This window comes from Guillardia theta, assembly GCF_000315625.1.
Source record: "Guillardia theta CCMP2712 unplaced genomic scaffold GUITHscaffold_154, whole genome shotgun sequence".
Taxonomy (NCBI): domain Eukaryota; class Cryptophyceae; order Pyrenomonadales; family Geminigeraceae; genus Guillardia; species Guillardia theta.
Window position 1 is genome coordinate 84608 of NW_005434520.1, and position 18614 is coordinate 103221.

General features: G+C 48.5%; 5 protein-coding genes across 5 annotated transcripts; 2 read left to right on the plus strand and 3 right to left on the minus strand.

The window, feature by feature from the left end:
* Positions 1-534: 534 nt before the first annotated feature.
* GUITHDRAFT_119688 (hypothetical protein) lies at positions 535-4473 on the plus strand (the record flags this gene model as incomplete). The annotated part of the gene is made up of 25 exons (XM_005821057.1): positions 535-928; positions 971-1281; positions 1326-1514; positions 1561-1656; positions 1701-1778; positions 1829-1903; positions 1979-2050; positions 2101-2145; positions 2203-2323; positions 2369-2419; positions 2464-2492; positions 2546-2588; positions 2640-2695; positions 2742-2781; positions 2831-2966; positions 3012-3120; positions 3170-3235; positions 3287-3358; positions 3401-3469; positions 3714-3783; positions 3833-3918; positions 3962-4082; positions 4134-4231; positions 4285-4352; positions 4404-4473. The coding sequence occupies 25 exons, from the start codon at positions 535-537 to the stop codon at positions 4471-4473; spliced, it is 2565 nt and encodes an 854-aa protein (XP_005821114.1).
* Positions 4474-6148: 1675 nt separating this feature from the next.
* Positions 6149-7240, minus strand: GUITHDRAFT_119690 (hypothetical protein; the record flags this gene model as incomplete). Its single annotated transcript, XM_005821058.1, has 2 exons — positions 6149-6609; positions 6682-7240. 2 exons carry the CDS (start codon positions 7238-7240, stop codon positions 6149-6151), a joined length of 1020 nt encoding a protein of 339 aa, XP_005821115.1.
* Positions 7241-7840: 600 nt separating this feature from the next.
* Positions 7841-9835, plus strand: GUITHDRAFT_119691 (hypothetical protein; the record flags this gene model as incomplete). The annotated part of the gene is made up of 4 exons (XM_005821059.1): positions 7841-8309; positions 8395-8434; positions 8469-8590; positions 8640-9835. 4 exons carry the CDS (start codon positions 7841-7843, stop codon positions 9833-9835), a joined length of 1827 nt encoding a protein of 608 aa, XP_005821116.1.
* Positions 9836-12737: 2902 nt separating this feature from the next.
* GUITHDRAFT_119692 (hypothetical protein) lies at positions 12738-13538 on the minus strand (the record flags this gene model as incomplete). The annotated part of the gene is made up of 1 exon (XM_005821060.1): positions 12738-13538. The coding sequence occupies one exon, from the start codon at positions 13536-13538 to the stop codon at positions 12738-12740; it is 801 nt and encodes a 266-aa protein (XP_005821117.1).
* Positions 13539-14075: 537 nt separating this feature from the next.
* On the minus strand, positions 14076-17617 carry GUITHDRAFT_155832 (hypothetical protein; the record flags this gene model as incomplete). The annotated part of the gene is made up of 5 exons (XM_005821061.1): positions 17369-17617; positions 17241-17317; positions 17092-17186; positions 16889-17047; positions 14076-14094 (listed from the first exon to the last, which is right to left on the minus strand). Coding segments are annotated over exons 1-2 (246 nt in total), but the record flags the coding sequence as incomplete, so codon positions are not given.
* Positions 17618-18614: the final 997 nt, after the last annotated feature.

The following is an 18614-nucleotide window of genomic DNA, read 5'->3' on the forward strand; positions in this document are numbered from 1 at the left end:
GAGTTCATGGACGAGTACAAGGCGTGAAGCCAAGGCTGTGATCATCGCGAAGAACGCTGTTTGGATTCGGAACTCGGGATCAAGATAGAACTCAAGTTGAAGCAAGTCTGGGTAGAAGGGGGTACTGGTCATAGGCACTGAACAACTTCAACGATTCCGAGTGATGGTTCAGTTCACCATCATGACAACGGCGGGCAACTTTGCGCTGAGTCGAAGACTCTTCATGACTCATGATCGGAAGGCCGCTGTGGTTCGACGTGAAACTTTGTTCGTCAAGCTTAACTTGACTCTTGACTGAGTTCAACGGTTGGGACTTGAGATACGGTACGCCGTGGTTTAAAGCCTAGTTGTGGTGAATGATTTCTTTAGTGAAAGCTTTGTCTCAGCCTAGTGTCTCAGTATAGTATGGCCCCGGGCAGCGCCGGGCCCCTGCTAGTTACAGTGGGCACACAGAAAGTGTGCGATGGCGAAGAGAGGGGAGGGGACTGCACAACAACCTTGACGATGAAAGACATCGATTCCAGCCTGTAGGATATGCTGCACATGCGGGCTGCTCTCTTGTCTTCCGTCCTCTTTTGCCTCCTGTCGCCTTCGTTCCCCTCGGGCGTGTCTAAGTTGTCGAGGGAAAGTCGCAGGTATGCTCCCCTTGGAGGTCTGCTAGAAACCCCACCGAGACACTCGGTGACGAGAATCTCCCTGGACAAGCTCAAGTCGCAGACCAAAAGCGTGCGGAGCCTGAGTAACTCAACTCGTTTGAGCGTCGAGCGAGCCTTCGACTCTTTGCTGGACGTCTGCACGTCCGACGCTGTGGTAACAGAGTCGCTGCGTCAGGCCTTCGAGACTCTCAATGTCATGAAGTCTTGTGGCGTCAAGCTAAGCAAGTCTGCCTATCGCGCTGTTATCAACGCCTGCATCGGCTCTATAACAGGTAACCAACTGCCCTTGCATCCCTTGTTGAATTTCTCTCCAGGACACGCCAAGCACACAGATCATGAACAGCAATTGATGTTGAAGAAAAAGAAAACTCTGCAGCATCTCTCATCTCTGGTGGCATCTTGTGCCATCAACTCTGTTCGATGTGAGGCTTTGGACATTGCCCTTGAGACTATCTCGGCCATGCACAACCATTCCATTCCTCTCGACCACACCGACTTCTCTCCTCTCTTCAAGGCCATCGAAGTCTTCGCTGGTAACGCTGGTCCTCTGCAAGAAGGAATCCGTAGCATGCGGACGATGCTCGACATGGGTCACTCGCCGGACGCGATTGTTTGCAATGCTCTGGTGGACATCACCTCCTGCGGCCTTGACTGATCGGACTTTTACAGCTAGAAGCCTGCACAGAGCTGTCTGCTGGAGGAGGCGTGTACGAGCAGATCCTTCACCTGCTAGACTCTGCAAGAAGGGAACATTGCGCTGACCCTTGGGCCTACTCATCCGCACTCTTTGCGCTAAACGAAGCACAGAGATACGTGCTGGGTAGCGGCCTTGAAGTGCTGGAACTAATGATCGAGATGGTGAGGGATGAGAAGATCAGCACAGGCTCTCATGTTCGTGTTTCAGAACGTCAAGCCTGATCCGGTGATGTGCAACCTTCTCCTTATGGAATGTGGACAAGCCGTTGCTTGCAGCGGGGGTTGCCTGGTGGAGTCTTTGCAAGTGAGCATCAAACTACCTAAACCTCATTGTCTGATGGCATGCAGCTCATCAAATCTGCGGTTGAAGAAGGAATCGATCTGACTCAGCTTCCTTTTGATATGGTTGTCAAGTCCAGCGCTGAGGTCGCGAAAGTTTGCCTTAGAGCTTGCGACATTTTCATTCTGACTTTCAGGTTATTGCACATGAACATGGGGCAATCAGCCTTGGTGATAAACTGATTCGCATGATGATCGAAGAAGAAATTACGGTACTATATGTTTCTCGATAAAATTGTTTGACGAGCAGCAAAATGCTTTTCTTGGTTGTCACAAGCTTGTTGCAGTTACAATCAGAATCTATCGAGGCGTATTTGCATGGATGTTCGGAAGCAGCGCGAGGGAGTGGAGTGTTTAAGGTCTGTCGACGATGACGTTAAAGTAGATCTATCGGTAAGTCGATTTGCAGATCTTGAATGGCATCCTGGACATCATGCAATCAAGCAGTAATCCTGTGAGATTTCGCCATCACTTTACCTCAAGTGTACGATTGATGAATCTCTTGACAAAGGCAAATCTTCGTGTTCAATCAGAAATCATCCGCCTTTGCGCTCATGCTGGGGGCAAAGGCGGATCCTTAAGCAAGGCGCTGTCGGTGATGCAGTACCTACGCTTGCATGACGTCAAATATGGTGCATTGCCAGCAGCCGAGGCTGTGAGTGCTGATCATATGACAGATGCAAAAGCTGTTCTTGACGTCATGGATGCCGCTTATCATTCCGCGAATGGTAAGCTAAAACGATATGTTTGTGCTATGCCTGAGATAGAACAGGTGAAGGATGCCTTTTCTATGGCTATAAGGTCACCACAGACTTGAATAGCAATGTTTTTTCCTTTACACTTGCTTTCTTTAGATCTTGCAGAGAAATGTTTTGCAGACCTCAGAAATTTCAAGCGGTGCTTTGGCCGAGACTTGATCTTCCCGTGCTGATGTTGCTGCTTTCGTAGGCAGTGAAATTCTATGCGCGATCTCATCAGCTGCTGAAAACTCTTTTGAGTTGAACGTGAGAATTTTTCTGCCCCACAATTCAGTGATAGGCCATGCTCTAGACGCGAACAAAAGATCCGTACTACGTTTTGTCAAAGAAAGGTTTCTGATGTCTTTTTGCAATCGTTGATCTCGATAACTTTTCTCCCAGTTGGTCATCAACGTCCACACAACTCCTCCTCAGCGGCCAGATCAAGCTCAGTAGGTGTTGCGAGTGAGGTTGTGCTGGAAGGCGTCAAGGTTGTGGAATCGTTGAGTCCTCAGCAACTTCATCGCGCTGTTTCTTTGTATGCGAGCTGTTGGCTTGTCGCCACGCTGACCTGGCTTCCTAGGGCGATCGAGACCATCTTGAAGGAGTGCGCGGGCGTGAAATCGGTTGGGTTCTTGGATGACCTTGAGGGATCTGAGACCCAAGAAGGAATTTTTCGACTTGGTATTGAGGTTGAAGGAGCTTTTGCCCAGGGGTATGTGCGATGTGAAGTCGATTTAGGTCTTTCAAACAATGGCTGATGCGGGGTTGAAGCCGTCAGATCAGGCGATTTGTTCGTTGATATCTGTATGATAGCTGCTCCAAACTTTTGAAAAATTCTCTAACATATTTACAAAGACGAGTTGCAACTCTGGATTGGTGGCGAACGAAGGAGTCTCGAGATGCATTCAACTTCTCAAACGAGTCAAGGTCTGAGCATCTGCACCGACCTGCTTTCATCCGGTTGCTCAGGTTGCTAAGTGGAAGGTTGAAGACAATCAGTTGGAATACTTTGCAAAACGAGTTCTTGAATTCTGTGCGGTGGGGGCTAGAATATCCGGTATGATGCAGGAAATTCTTGATTAGTTTGATACCTTTTGGAAGGGGTGGCTACTGCCATGGACATTGTCACCATTCTTCAGTCAAGGTCTATACTTGCAACTCAGCATTTCATTCATTCGTTTTGATTAGAAGCATACCCATCGACAATGAAGTGTACAATGCCTTGATGACATCAGCGGAGGCACAATCAAACTCTGTTGCGTGGAGTCTAATAGTTTGCTAGATGGAGTGCTCGAGAGCTCCGACTACCATCTCCTTGGGAATTTCCCTACTCAAACAGATGCAGTCGACAGGTAGAGAATAAACAAAAGCGCAAATTTATTTGACTTGTTGCTCTTTCAGGAGTTAATGCCGACGCCACAGTCTGTGAACATTTGGTTTCAGCCGCAGCTGTGGCACAGACAGGAGCGTACAAAACAGCCATGGAGGTCGGGGATAGCCGTAGTTGTTGATCGATTGAATGCTTCGCAGGTGCTCAACTTTGTTGACGGGAAAACGATGGACTCGAAGAACGATGAAAAATCTTTCAAGGACTTGACAAAATCACGAACTGCCTCAAGTAGACCCAGCGATCTTGAAGCATCTTTGAGTGGTTGTGTGAGAAGATTGAAAGAGGAGGAGCTGAAAGTTTTCACTCTCTCAGGTAGTCAATCTCCTGCAGCTTCAAAAAGCTTTCGATCCCCTTCCTTGGACTCCCTTGCCACCGTCCCACGAACACCCAAGGATAGCATTAAGCGCATTGTGAGAGGAGGAGGAAGAGAGAACCAGGAGGGGCTGGTTCTGATGACTTGCAGGGGGTTGTACCAGACAAGCTGCCCAAGACGCCGACTCCTCTTCTGTCTGCCTCGAAATGCCTTCCAAGGTTATGAACCTCGCCATCCTAGCCTGAGCCTGACGTGAAGACCTCCAACAGGTCATCGCCCACCCGACGAACTCTTTTCTCTGAAGACAAGAGTCCTGCAGACATGGACAGCTTCTCTTGATTCCGGAAGCTTTACTTCATGACATGTCATCCTTACTCTCCTCGTTGGAGGATACAGTGCGTTGCAGGGATAGCTTGAGAAGGAGAGTATTACGCATTGAAGAGAGCAATTTGTCTGTAATGACTTGGCAGATGCATATTTTGGTACGCGAATGACTAGGATTAGCCTCTGATTCCAACAAAGTTTAATAATATCATGTACAACTTACATCAGAGTGTATTGTTGCAAAAGATGGTACAACCTATTTGCTTTGAGAAATTAACGCCAGTCACTTTTCTACACTGGGTTGCTGACTGCAAATTGAACAACAAAACAGTTAGTACTCTAAACATGCTCGTAGTAAAAGTCAGGGTTGATACAGCTGCACAGGGATGCAAAGAAGGGGAAATGGAGGACGGCATGAATGATGCTCGAGCCAGCGATCGCGAACTGAAAGAGATATAGATCCGAGATAGCGAATGCTGATGATGTCCCGGACGCTACTGCTCATCAATAGTACATCACGGAATATTCCAACAGTCTTGCATAATTCTTCTGCATGTGGCATATCATGAAGAATACGCCATATTTTCGTATCACATTACATATCTGCACCCGCTAGGCACATTTTCAGAAATGCTACATTTCAATTTCAGCTCATGTTTGATAGGTAAGACACTAGCGAAACCCGTTCAAAGCATCGCGAACCTTTTCGTAGGAGGTCCATCCTTTAGCCGTGGAGCACTGAACCACAAACAAGACCAATACCAACCGACTGTTGGGAACATGATGAACTTGCGTCGAATATGGGATGATGTCGATTCTTACACAGCACATTCCGGATTTGGCCCATTATTCAGCTAGACATATCAGACAAAAGCAAGATTGATTTTAGTCCCTATCGTCCCTATCGTCCTCACTTACTCGCTATCAAGCCCAACTCGCCCCCCATCTGAGATAAATCGGAAGAACACAAAATGGAATGTTAGCCCATCGTTCCCTGAGCTCTCTTCAATCAAGACACCGCCTGTAATTCGCAAAAACCGTGATAGAAATGTCAGCAAGCCTGTCCCTCAAGACTTCTGATCTTGCCCATTTGGTTTGTGTTCGGAGCCAGGGTCGATTTCGATGTGAAGCAGCCCGGTATGATGGGGGAGTGAGATGAAGGAGCAAGTGAGGACGTGGAGGAGGAAAGTAGGGCTTAAGGATGGAGTGACGCATCCAGAAAATCATCCGGTTTATGCAGCAGATGGAGGAAGCCAAGAAGCAGGTGACTTCCTTCATCTCCATGACTCTCCTGGGTCTCTCTTCGGTGTATGTCAACCAAGAGGAGAAGATGAAGAAGAAATTCGAAGAGATCGGACTGATCGTAGACTCAGTGCAAGAGAGTAAATCGATCATGTGGAAGGCTCCGTATAGATCCGAGATAGCGAGTGCTGATGAGATCCCGGTGACTGTTTCCTTCCTCTGCAATGCACTAGCGGAGAAGCTCTGGCAGGGAAAAAAACTTCCAGATCGATGGTCGCAAGCTCACGGCCGTACATGTGAACAAGCGAGCAAGTCCACAAAGATCTAGGTCAGAAAGGCTTCGTGAGAGGTCGAGTAGATCATCTCCTCGAGCTGCCCAGAGGCAAGCGATACCTGAGCATTCCGAGCTTTCCGAGAGAGCGAAGCGATGAAGGGAGTACACCTGACTCTATTCAGCGAGGACCCGAAGATCAGGGAGGCGCCGGCTCGCAGTCGAGCTGACAGCTGATAGCTTCGTGTCCAGAAACAAGTTGAAGAAGGCAGCAAGGACACAGAAGAAGAAGGCAGGCCGCAGAGACGACAAGGAGATCAAGATCATCATCAAGTCGACGGCGGCTACTGGTCGCTTCACGAGGAAGGAGATGGAGGGGCTGTGCAACGGCGGCAACACGTCCATCGCAAGAGCGGAGAGAGTCTTGTTGGAGATCGCAAACAGGCTTGACATCAAAGTTGAAGGCATCGACATGGAGGAGGACTCAAATACCAAGTCATGGAACGGGTCCAAGCTATGCATCTTCCTTGACTCCACGGAGGATGCTCGACGCATGATGAAGGAGCTGCCCTTGTCTTTAGAAGGCGCAGCAATCAAGCTCGAAGCAGTCAGCTTCGACATGGAGCCTGAGGCGGTGGCTGCTGGCGACACTCAGCGGCAGGAGGAGAGCGAGGGGGAGCAGTGGCTGGAGACGGCTGTGAGCTTGCGACCATCGATCTGGAAGTCCTCTCTTCCCTGCCAGAGCTTCTCCGCTAGTGCATTGCAGAGGAAGGAAACAGTCACCGGGATCTCATCAGCACTCGCTATCTCGGGTCTATACGGAGCCTTCCACATGATCGATTTACTCTCTTGCACTGAGTCTACGATCAGTCCGATCTCTTCGAATTTCTTCTTCATCTTCTCAGAGTCTTCATGGTTGACATACACCGAAGAGAGACCCAGGAGAGTCATGGAGATGAACGAAGTCATCTCGTTGCCTGCTGTGGCGGTGTATGTCTCGACCTTCTCCTTCTTGGCTTCCTCCATCTGCTGCATAAACCACTCTCTGGACGCGTCACTCCATCCAGTCAATGCTTCTTGTAGAAGCTCACGTCGTGCCTGCTGACATGTCGAGCGGATGGCTTCTGCGATAGCGTCGGGGGTGCATCCCTCCACAGCCTTGCAAGCCTGGGCTGTCCTACTGTTAGGAAAACGCTTCGCGAAGCTCTTCACCCTCTCGACCAGATCAGCTTCGAGGACCGTACAGCATGTTGCGAACACTTTCATCATACTGACGAGCCATACTTAGAAAGCTGTTTGAACTATACCATTCTCCTACACCTGGCGCGGAGCCATGGTGCCCTAGAATGCTTGTTTAAGCCGCGTATCTGCTCTCACCCAGCAATCGGCCGCCGCTGATATCCTGTATCTCCGCATCGCCGAATCTCAATGGAGCTTCTCTTGCCTGCACCGTCCCTTGCGTGGTTAGTATAGCGGTTTTTGCTGCCTTTTCTGTTTCCTAGTATTTAGCTGAGGCGGGTTTGTAGGGTTTATTCTCTTCTCCTTGTTTGCCCCCTTCAACAGCCTGCCAGATTCCACGAGCCCTTCTGCTCAGCTGCTGATACCTGCTCTTGAAACCCTTATCATGTTAGTATGTCATATCTTGATATTTGTTTCTCCTCACACCTCATCTCTTCTCGCCGGCGAGCATCTATAACATGTCGTTAGCAGGTGCATGGCGAATGCTCTCATGGGTGTCTATGGTTTGTTTTGTGTAATCGGTATTGTTGTTGTTGATCAAAGCATGGTTCAGGGCTGCATCTTCTGATAGCAAGCGGTTGTGTGGTCCTTGTACATGTTGCTGGCAGTTTCTCATCTCACGTGGCGCCAATGGTGATTCGAGGCGGTGGAATAGGAGATGCAAACCAGACCCTGCGGATAGGCAAAGACCTCCATGACATGAATAGAGAGGAGGTAGATGCAAGGCTGTGGCTAGAACAGGACAAGATGAAGAGAGAACGGGAGAAGGTAGAGAAGAAGATAGTTAAAGTAGAACCAGAGATCAGGAACGTTGAGGCAAGAACGGAGAAGGTAGAGAAGAAGCCAGTTGCAGTAGAACCAGAGATCAGGAACGTTGAGGCAGAAAAACACAAGGACTTGAAGAAGCAGGTATCGCAACTTCATGACAAGGGGACCAACAAGAAGTTCATCAAGAAAATAACGCAGGAAATAAAGTACCTTCGAAAGGAAAACAAGCAACTTCGAAAGGAAATGAGGCAACTTCGAGATAATGTGAATGAGAAAAAAAAGAGCCTTTCCTGGTCAGAGACAATGCTGGATCTTAGTCAAGCAGGATACAGTGAGGATCGCAAAATTTTCACCATCGATCGAGCATTGCTGAATTCAAATCCTGGGCCAGCAGGGCAGCTGATGCTCTACTGCAGGGAAAGCTTCAATGAGCAATGGCGTTTCCTTGAGGAGAAGGTGTGCAAGGAAGGATATTTGGGTTGGATCCTAGGCCCTCCGGGGACAGGGAAGACGACGACGACGACATGTTTCCTGCTATGGCAAAGCATGGAAGCGAGATGGAGGGTGATGTGCGTACGACTCTGGAAGGCGGGTCCTGTCAGCCTGATACAGGTGGTTGACGGGAAAGAAAGAAGGTGCGACTTTTCTCTGAAGAGAGCAGGGGACGAGATAGAGGACTTCCTTGAAGGATGGGGAGGGGTCAGCGAAAAGTACCTTCTGTCCTTGGACGGTTACCTGGAGGGGAATCCAGAACATGATAATTTGCTCAGCGTCTGCATGCTATGGCGCCGTCGTGACATGGAGAATCGACGGCTTGTCGTTACGACTTCGATGGGTGCTCGAATAAAGGTGTATTCTGAGCAAGATATGATAGAAAGGATCAAGGAAATGAAAGTATACTCGTGGATGCTTGAGGAGTACAAGGAAGCCGTCAAGCACGACCTTCTGTACAAAAATGTAGCTAACATGGTGGGAACGAGCTTGGGAACGAGGAATACGATGAGGAAGCAGGAGACCGAACAGGAGAGAAGAGCGAGAGAGGTTGAGTCCAAATATCAGATTGTTGGAGGCTCATGTCGGTACATGTTCCAATACACGACAGCAGAGGCGATTGAACAACTGCATTTCGCGATGGCTTCTGTGGATAATTTTGAAACGCTGATGGATTCGAAAACGGGAGACCGAGCAAAGCGGATGGTGAATCGGCTGCATGCAATGTATCGTGTTGGAGACAATGTGCACTGGGGGCTTCTCAGCAGGTTTGTCGCCACAGAGCTAGCACAGAGGCTTGGAGAAGCTTTTGTGAGAAAGATCGAGCAGTTGGTGGGGATCGCTGAGAATCCGATACTTCGTGGTGTGTTGTTTGAGATGCTATTCTTTGCTCGGATAGGAAACGAGCAAGGGCTACGTGTGACCAGTAGGACAGGAGAAGAAGTCCATTGGGAGAGCTATGCTGTGAAGACGTTTGACCCAACACAACTCTATACGTCTGGAATCGAGAGGAGTGTATGCCTGAAGCCAATAGCTTGGAATCAGGGCGGCTACGACGCTGTGATTGTAGATCTAAGGGAGAGGATAGTGCGCTTTGTGCAGGTGACAGCGGCAAGCAAGCATGACCTGAAATTGCAGTACTTTGCAGACTGCATGGATGCCTTGAGCATCGAAAGATGGGATCAATGGAAGATGGAGATTGTTTTCGTCGTCACAAAGGACAATCTTGCAAAGTTCAGTCTGAGCGAGGTGGTCGAGGAAGGCGCGCTCGCGAGGTATGGTTGGAGAGCCGGAGAGGAAGCGAGCAAAGCATGTGTGGTTGGGATGGACCCTAGAGCACAAGGATGGAGCAGCAGGATAGGATGACCATGGTGCCCGTGTTGGTGAATGCACCAGTAGAGATTGGGTTATGCTCGTGCAAGTGAGCAATGTATCAAATTTCAGCATCTTCACTGTGCAATGTTGTCAATCATTGTAAACCAATGCGGGAATGGTGTAGCCACCAGATACGAATACGCTCATCACCTCACCTGTACAAGAAAATGGCTTGTTCCGTTCTCGTCCTCACGTTTCCACGGACCATCGCTTTTGTAATGGTGCTCGTCGGGAGCTGCGCGCCGGCGCTAAATACCTATGCCACCCGGGAGAGTGCAGCCTTCCGAGCTGCAAGGTGGAGCACGACTCAGGAGTCCGGAGTCTAGCGACGCCTCCACGGGCGTGGTGAGCTCTGTCCGAGTCAAGGAAGCGGAGAGCCGAATTAGACTCGTCGGAGCCTTTCAATCGAGTCGGATCACAGGTATTTTGATCCAGAAGCGAGCATTTTTTCCATGCTGGTTGGTGGGTCAGCAACAGATCTCTTAGACACTCATGACTACACAACCAAGATTCTGTTTCAACCATTATTCGAGCTTTTTCTGTAATCCTGAAGATTCAACTTTACATATTCAACACAAACATTTCCCAATTGGTATATTTCAAAGTATGTTTGCCTGACGTTACATGGTCGATGATGTGCATTGGTGATGGATGTCAAGCGATGGTTTCTGTAATGAAGTTATTCTTGCCGAGCTCTTATCAGCACATTGCGTTCAACATCGGCATTAGAAGCACCTTGCTCCGCCATTCGGAAGCACCTTGCTCCACCGTCGCATTTTTGCGCCAAGAGCCATGAAAACTTCACATTAGGTAGGTTGGGTGCTCTATGTCCAAAACCGCCTATTACATCGCCCCGGCCAGCTTCTTACAATGGAGCGCTACCCTACCTTGTGTGCAAACCTGGAAATTCTCGACCCCTCCTCTGTTCTCTCGGCTGGATGGTACCCTCCGTCAAGCGGACGAGCCGGATCTGGCCCTCCTACTGGCTTCCTTTCTGCTGGTGCATCAGGCCCTGGTTGATGGTGGAGTGCTGCGATATATGGACCTCAGTGACCTGGATGACGCACCATTCCGTTCCAAGTCCCTTCTGGAATTTATTGTACCAGACCATTTTGTTTGCAAAACGAGATTGTTCTCGAGCTGGTTGGATTTCCAAGCAGAGCGGTTCATACAAAGATTCAGGTGCAGATAACGGAGATCCTTCTAAGTCAGAAAAGCTTTGTCGATCATCAGCATCTCGTCGAGACTGTATGCCATTCGCCGCTGCTGTTCCGACGCTCCGCCGACGTGCCGTTGCCGGCTCTCGCATGCGAATGGGCAATGGTAGTAGATGAAGGGGGGCGAATGGGCAATGGTAGTAGATGACTTAAGTTAACCTTTAATCGACAAAGGCCTCCCCTGGGAATCCCGGACTCCCCGGGGAGTCCCTTTTTCGAGCCCTCATACAGCCCCCTTGGAAGGGCATAAAGGCGCAGATAAAGGCGGGGAAAATGGCAGGGGAAGGAAGAGGGGAGGAAGAACTTTCCAACGCTGAAATTCGCGTTGCAAACGACCAACCCGTTGTCGAGATAGGACAGGAGATAACTGTGAAAAGTAAGATGTTTGGCCGTTTCAGGCCTGCAAAGAGCATTCTCATGGGCGTGCATAGATGCGATTGGAACTCCGTCGCGATAACTGGAAAGGTGATAGCGAAGTGTGGGAATGGTAGATGGATGGTTGATTGGTACTTGCCTGGTGAAAGAATGAAAATTAGCGTCTTGGAGAGTACCTTACGATCCACATTGTTGCCTGGGGAAATGCCAAATTTGCAAAATTCTACCGTGCCAATGTTTCCGCTGCCCGCGATGTAGCCGCGTCCGATGACGCTGGCTCTAATGATGTAGTGGTGTCTCATCATGACCCTGTCCCTATGCAAGGGGAATCAAACCATGAAAATGATTCCTCTTCGCCTATGACCATCAATTGCAATTTTGGAGAAAATGTCCTCGTTTGGCAGTTATCACCGACTGGTGTTGCAGAAGATCAACGACTGTCAAGTGGATTTGCAATGCGCAAAACTGTGATTCGCTGGACACCAGCTCTGCAGATCCTTGACGAGAAAACTCCATTTGATTGCTGGAAATTTCTGCTTCCGTGGAAGTATTTTTTCGGAGATTGCGACGAAACTGGATGTTGTTTGCTCTGGACGAACAATTCTTTGCCAGCAAATGTGAAACCGTTCACTGTACATGAATGGCTTCAGTTCATGGGTGTGCTGTTCATGAGAACTCTACATGAAGGCTACCTCTGAGAGGGAAAGCACTACCCCCTCTAGGCTACGAGTACCACCCCTATATCACGTTTTCATAGAGAGCTGCCGTAACCGGTACCTGATGCTAGTGGTAGTGTGTGAAAAACGATACACCCGTTATATTATGCGGAGACTACCTACTACCCCCTCTAGGCTACGAGTGGTAGTGTGCCACCTTTTAGCGGTTTAGAGAGCAAGAACAGCTGCTCAAGATCATTGCGAGTCTTGTGGTTTTTGAACCTAGCAACTTGGCAACACAAGATGTGCACACTGTGACATAGTAGACACACTGGCAGGGCCATGGCACTTTCGAATGCTGGTCCGATCATCTCTCTTCGTCTATGGCATGATGAGCATGTTTTCAGTTCTTCGACCAGACGACCCTCGCGACGTTGGATACTACAGCAGGCTGTTGACTGCTACCGAGCGCAATCATGACACGACGGACAGGGAACTCGTTGCTATCAAGGATACGCTTCTTTGTTTTCGTTTATATGCAAAAAAATCCCGAAGAGGCTGCGTCGGCTTCTCAAAGGGGAGGAACCGGCTCATTCACTGGCAGAAAGCAATACATCACGTTGATAACGACATGTAGATCGTAGACTACGCTTCACCGTATTCAACGATGTCTCCATTACTCAGCACGCACTTGCATTTCCCTTCCCCATCGACCAGCAGGACATCCAGGTTTTTCACGAACTTGCATTCTTGAAGTTTTGAGATCACGATCGCAAGCGCTTCTGCAAGCGGCGGTTCCCCTCCAACCACATACCCTGTGTAAATCTTACCCGATACGTGCGGTCTGTGTAAAGGTTTTGAGATCTCGTGCATGAGGTTTTTAAGTTCTTTCTGAACAAAGTCTTCCTTCGCTGCGAAGCCAAAGTTTCGCAGCTTATTACAGACTTCTCTGCCATACATACTCAATGTCGTTTTGTCACGGCCTACAGTCAACAAATGCTCGTTCACAAACATCTCCAAACCTTTCGTGAGAGACAAGTCGCTCTTGTACTGTTGCATGGCGTTCTCAATCAGAGCTCGGTTGTTGGCTATGACCTTGACCCGCGATAATTCTTGGAGACTTTGCATCTCCTGTTGCAGCAATTGGCTCTTGAGATCTTTCAGCTGTGTTTCCTTTTCTGCAATGCGTATATCCTTTTCTTGAATGAATTTATCCTTTTCTGCAATGAGTTTATCCTTTTCTGCAATGAGTTTATCCTCGCGAGTCTTGAGATCTTTCAGCTGCGTTTCCTTTTCTGCAATGAGTTTATCCTCGCGAGTCTTGAGATCTTTCAGCTGTGTTTCCTTTTCTGCAATGAGTTTATCCTTCAGGGCAATGACTTCATCCTTGTGGGCAATTATGCTTGACTGCCACGGCCACCAGCTTGCTGATCCTGTTGGGGACATGCTGAGGGGTCTTGACAGCGTGATCTGCCGTGACCTGTCCCAACCAACACTGTAGACCAGCTGCTTATCTCCTCCTAGTCTTCCTCTTCTTTTCTGCATGCTGAAACTCATTCCTCTCCCCAACATTTTCAACATATTCGAATGTTCTGCCAGAAGCCTCTTTGAGTTGAGTTTATATTGCCTACTGTAGCCACCCCTATATACCCGCTATATTATGCGGAGACAACCTATCTCTGAGAGGGAAAGCACTACCCCCTCTAGGCTACGAGTACCACCCCTGTATCATCTTTTCATAGAGAGCTGCCGCAAGCACCGGTACCTGATGCTAGTGGTGGTGTGTGAAAAACGATACACCCGTTATATTATGCGGAGACTACCTACCTGGTTTAGGCTCTGAGAGGGAAAGCACTACCCCCTCTAGGCTGCGAGTACCACCCCTGTATCATCTTTTCATAGAGAGCTGCCGCAAGCACCGGTACCTGATGCTAGTGGTGGTGTGTGAAAAACTTCGATACACCCGTTATATAATGCGGAGACAAGGGGTATTCGACAGAAACGCGCCCGAAATCTTGGGTGACAGATTAAAATCTTATCTATTTTAAAGCATATTCTCCTCTGCCTTAACCGGTCCAAACAAGGCAAAGACATCTAGAGGGGGTGGGTACTCTCTGGTACCAATTAATAATTGTTAACAACCTTTTTAGGATTACGGTACCAAAAGTATTCTTGTATTCGACTACCCCTCCACTTCACTCTCACTACCCCCCATTACCCCCACCTCTCCTCAATCCACCACCCCCCCACCCTCCTTTGTCAGAGAACATCGGTTGTCACATGGGTGGTCGTCATACCCCAAACAGACTACAGTACCCCCTCCTGGCAGCCTGACATACTATACGTAGGAGGGGTACTTCATCACGATTAGGAAAGTCTACAGTACCCCCTTGTGGCAGCCTGACATCCTATACCCAAGAGGGGTACTTCATCACTTTGTTGGAAAGTCTACAGTACCCCCTTGTGGCAGCCTGACATACTATACCTAGGAGGGGTGCTACATCCCCACTCCTCCCTCCTTCACTCGTCCCACATCGTCGCGGAGTATGTCATTCGCACACCAATGCTGCTAACACTGTTCAGTGTCGTACATTCTGGGGCACTGCGGCAAGCTCTGCAGTCATCTATATCAGTTCATCAGACCATCTCTTCCTTGTCAGGACTACTCCCATTGACTTCCTCTCTGTTATGCCCATTGCACGTTGTCGGCAGGTTGTTGGTTTGACGATGGTGAACGCTATGATGGCAACTACTATCCTCCTGTCCCCAACACTCGTCCACGTGTGTTTATCTTCGAAGTACCTTTATCCTACCTTGCAATGCTAGTCTGGACTCTGCAAACTCCTCGTTTTAAGGCATCCATCACTCCACGTTTACTTCTTCCCCTGATAAATACACCTTTGTCAACAACCTTTCCATCGCTTGCCGGATCTCGTCTATGTCCCCTTGGCCAAATGTATTCACTGCCATGTTTCCAGACAGGCAGTCAGCTATTCCGCACAGAAATATGCCACATGACATGGAATCAGTTTGTCTCGGGATCTGTGTCAGGTGATTCAAACTCGGTGAATAACATTGGGCATTTGAAAATTCTCTACTGACCTGGTTCGAAGCCATGTATTCCTCCTGCCAAACCTCTCCTGCATCCAATCCCTCTTGCTGCCATTCATGTCGCAAGAAATCTATTCCACCCATCACGACACAAGGTATGCTTTTGTCAATAGAAGCGCATACCTGCGACTATTCCCATGTACGCCGATGGTGTGTCATGTCTAGGATCATACATCCTGCCAATCCATCATCATTCCACATCCAATGCATTTCTCAATGTGTCCACACTCACCTTATCACCTTCGTCAGGGGCTCTACAACCATCAAAGACCAATGCACTCCTTGAATCCTCCCCGAGCCGTCCTTGTTCAGCTCACCCGTGTTGACAGGGATCAAAATTTGCTTGTAATTGGACCACGTCCCAGCTGGAAACCATCGTCGTAACGAGTTGTAACCCTCAGTCACCTCGTCGTTCGACTGTCATGTCACATTAGAATGATTGTAATGTAGCAATCACTTGCTACCTTGGCAAGTTCGTGATTTAGCCTCAACTTTGTGAAGAAGAACGTTGAAACAATGAAGCTGTTTCCTTGTCCAACCTCTCCCTGCTTTCCTCTCAATCGACGATTGTCCATTTCGCGTACGATTAGCAACTGTAAGAATGCATTGATGGCCTCGTCTCGTACCCATTCACCTGGTTGCAATACTTTGACATCCTCCTGTGACAGAGTTGATCGTGAGATCACATACACACGTTTGTGTGTAAGATATTGCATCACAACATTCCTGCTGTACTGCTCTGTGCCGATCCATTTCTTCAGATACTCGCACCTTACATCTGTATCAAGTCGACGTGATAACGTTGACGGTCCTTCCTGTCCCAAATCTTCACCTTCCTCGGCTTCTTTCGACATTCCCGATACTTCCTGTCCTGTATGTTGTCCATTCCGGAGGTTTAATTCGGTTGGCGGGGCATGGAGTACCTCCTTAGGTGCATTCTCTTCTTGTGCTTCATGTGTAGCCTTGTCTTTCTTCTCGCAAGTCCGTACATTATGTCCGACCTCCCCACAGTATCCGCATGATCTTTGTCGTTTTGGTGGAAGTTCGCTAAATCCCTCAGTGTTGGCAATGTCATCATCAGTCATGTTACAGCCAGTCAATGAGCGTTTGTTCGATGAACCATATTGCTTCCTCTCTGACAACCCCTGATTCGGTATTCTGCCTTTCGGTCGGCCTGTGCGCTTAGGTTTACGCGGGGGAGTATCCAACTTTGCATCTTCATTGCGAGGAAGCGGTATGTCGTCTTGATGAGGAATAGATTGTCCAAATTCAAAGTCTTCGTGTTGAAAAGCGGCATGGAGAGTATCCCCCAACCAGACTTTGTCGTACAATGATGTGATGAGCTGTTTACCACTTGTCTTCCCCTTGTGTATCTTGTTGTAAACTGCTATTGCATGCTTACAAGCTCTGCCCGTCTGCTCCCATTGCCAGCAAGGCCTGCATTGTCGTTTGCTCAGACTCACGAATGACATAACTTTGTTCGACTGAGCAGTCCGCACTGTGACTGTCGTCATTCCTTCATTGCCAACAGCATCTGGTATCACACATCTGGTGCTTGCCGTGCATGCCTTGTCGTGTTCCTGCAAGACTTTGTTGCATAGGAACAGACTAGGCTGTTCCCCTGGTGGTGGATTGTAATTATGGTATAATTTCTGAAGTATTTCCATCCAACGCTCAGCGAGTATCTGGAAAAATCTCAATGGATCAGATGATCTGGACAGATTATGACGGAGTCTTGCATTTTCACTTTCAGTATTGTTGTTGCATCGTATTCCATAAGTCCTGATGTAAGATCCTCGGTTGCCAGAAGCATCTTTTGGCTCTTTGCATTGCGCATACCTTGCCTGCTCCAAGTCAATGTCGCACAATCATACAACCTAGTGCTTACCCAACACTTATGGTCTATAGCATTGAGGTAATCATGTGCCACTGGGTTGTGCTCTTTCAGGTTTGCCATAGCATCTTCGAATCGGCGCAAAGTCACTGCAGACTAAGACGTGTGAACGACTCGGACAAGTGATCGGTTTGTCAACTGACCTGTGCTTGCCAGAAGAATGGTTGAGTGGCAGGACAAGTGCCTTTCCCATTGGTGGTGAGGCAAGGAGCACGGTGTTCTGTGAAGATATGTGACCAATATCTATTGAAATCCATCACGATGATGATACCTTTGCAATGTTGGTTGATGTTGCAGAGCAAGTGGAAGCAACAGAAGATAACATCGGCTTCAGGCATAGCACGTCGCACTCCCGCCAGGATAGCCTTCCCCCGGTCGGAGATAATAGTCAAAGGCCCCGAGTCGCGAGACAACCATTCGTTCAATCCCGTGGCCTTCAGCTGGTCCCACATGAACGCAGTATTTTCTTCTGTCTCGTCACCAACCACGGAGCCTTCTTCTTTCCACGAAGCAAACACACCTGTTAGCTGTGTTGGTGAAGGAAGGCAAGATGGGAAGAAGTATCAGAAGATACCTACTGCGAGAGGGATGATGGTATTAGTTCCCAACCTTGCTTCAATCACCATGATTTTGCCAGAATACCACCTATGTAGAATCATCACACCACAACATACACGGGAAACAAGAAGATTGAAGGGGGGAACCTGTGTGTGATGTGACAGAAGTCCTGTCCTAGAAAGCGCAGACCAATAGTCTTCACCAAATGGATCATGGTTCCATTCGCAAGGAATGCTCCACGAAACGAATTGCCCCTGCTGGAAGGCATGGGTGACATGACAACTCCGCGACTTCCCTTGTTCAAGGAGGTATATTCCTCCATCCAGTTCTCCAGAAGGAGATAGGATTCTCGATATTCGTCCCAAGATCCACTTTCAACCTGTGATCGAGCTTTGAATATAGTTGCAAGACTAGCATCTACACCCAATTCAGACTTGATCGCAACTTGCAACTCCTTAGCGGTCATACGGGTTTGATGCAAACCACCGCCATCTCCAATCGAAGTGGATAGCAAGGAACGAAAGTATTCGTTGTTCACCAAGAATCGTATAGTACCCGTTCCCACTGAAGTACACATGGGTTTGCAATGTCGAGTAATGCTATTCTCGACATCTATATACCAGTAACTCTTATATCTCTGAGCAAGGCTCACAGATTTTTTGGCTACCAACCGGTACCTGTCCACCCACATTTACAGGAGATACGTGTTCTCACCGAAAGGTTACCTGCATCCTTCACACGTACACAGGATCAGATATGATTTAAATCCTGAGGGAGCTCGTTGAACACGAACACCCTTGTTCCCATTAAGAAAGTTGATTTCTTGTACATAAGACGTACACTGTTTACGTTTGAGGAAATGTTTGCCTTGAAGCTTGGAAGCATGACATACGGCGGGGACAATGGCGGATGGAGTTGCGTATAGCATTGCGTCGACAGGGGACTGAAGGGGCGGGGCA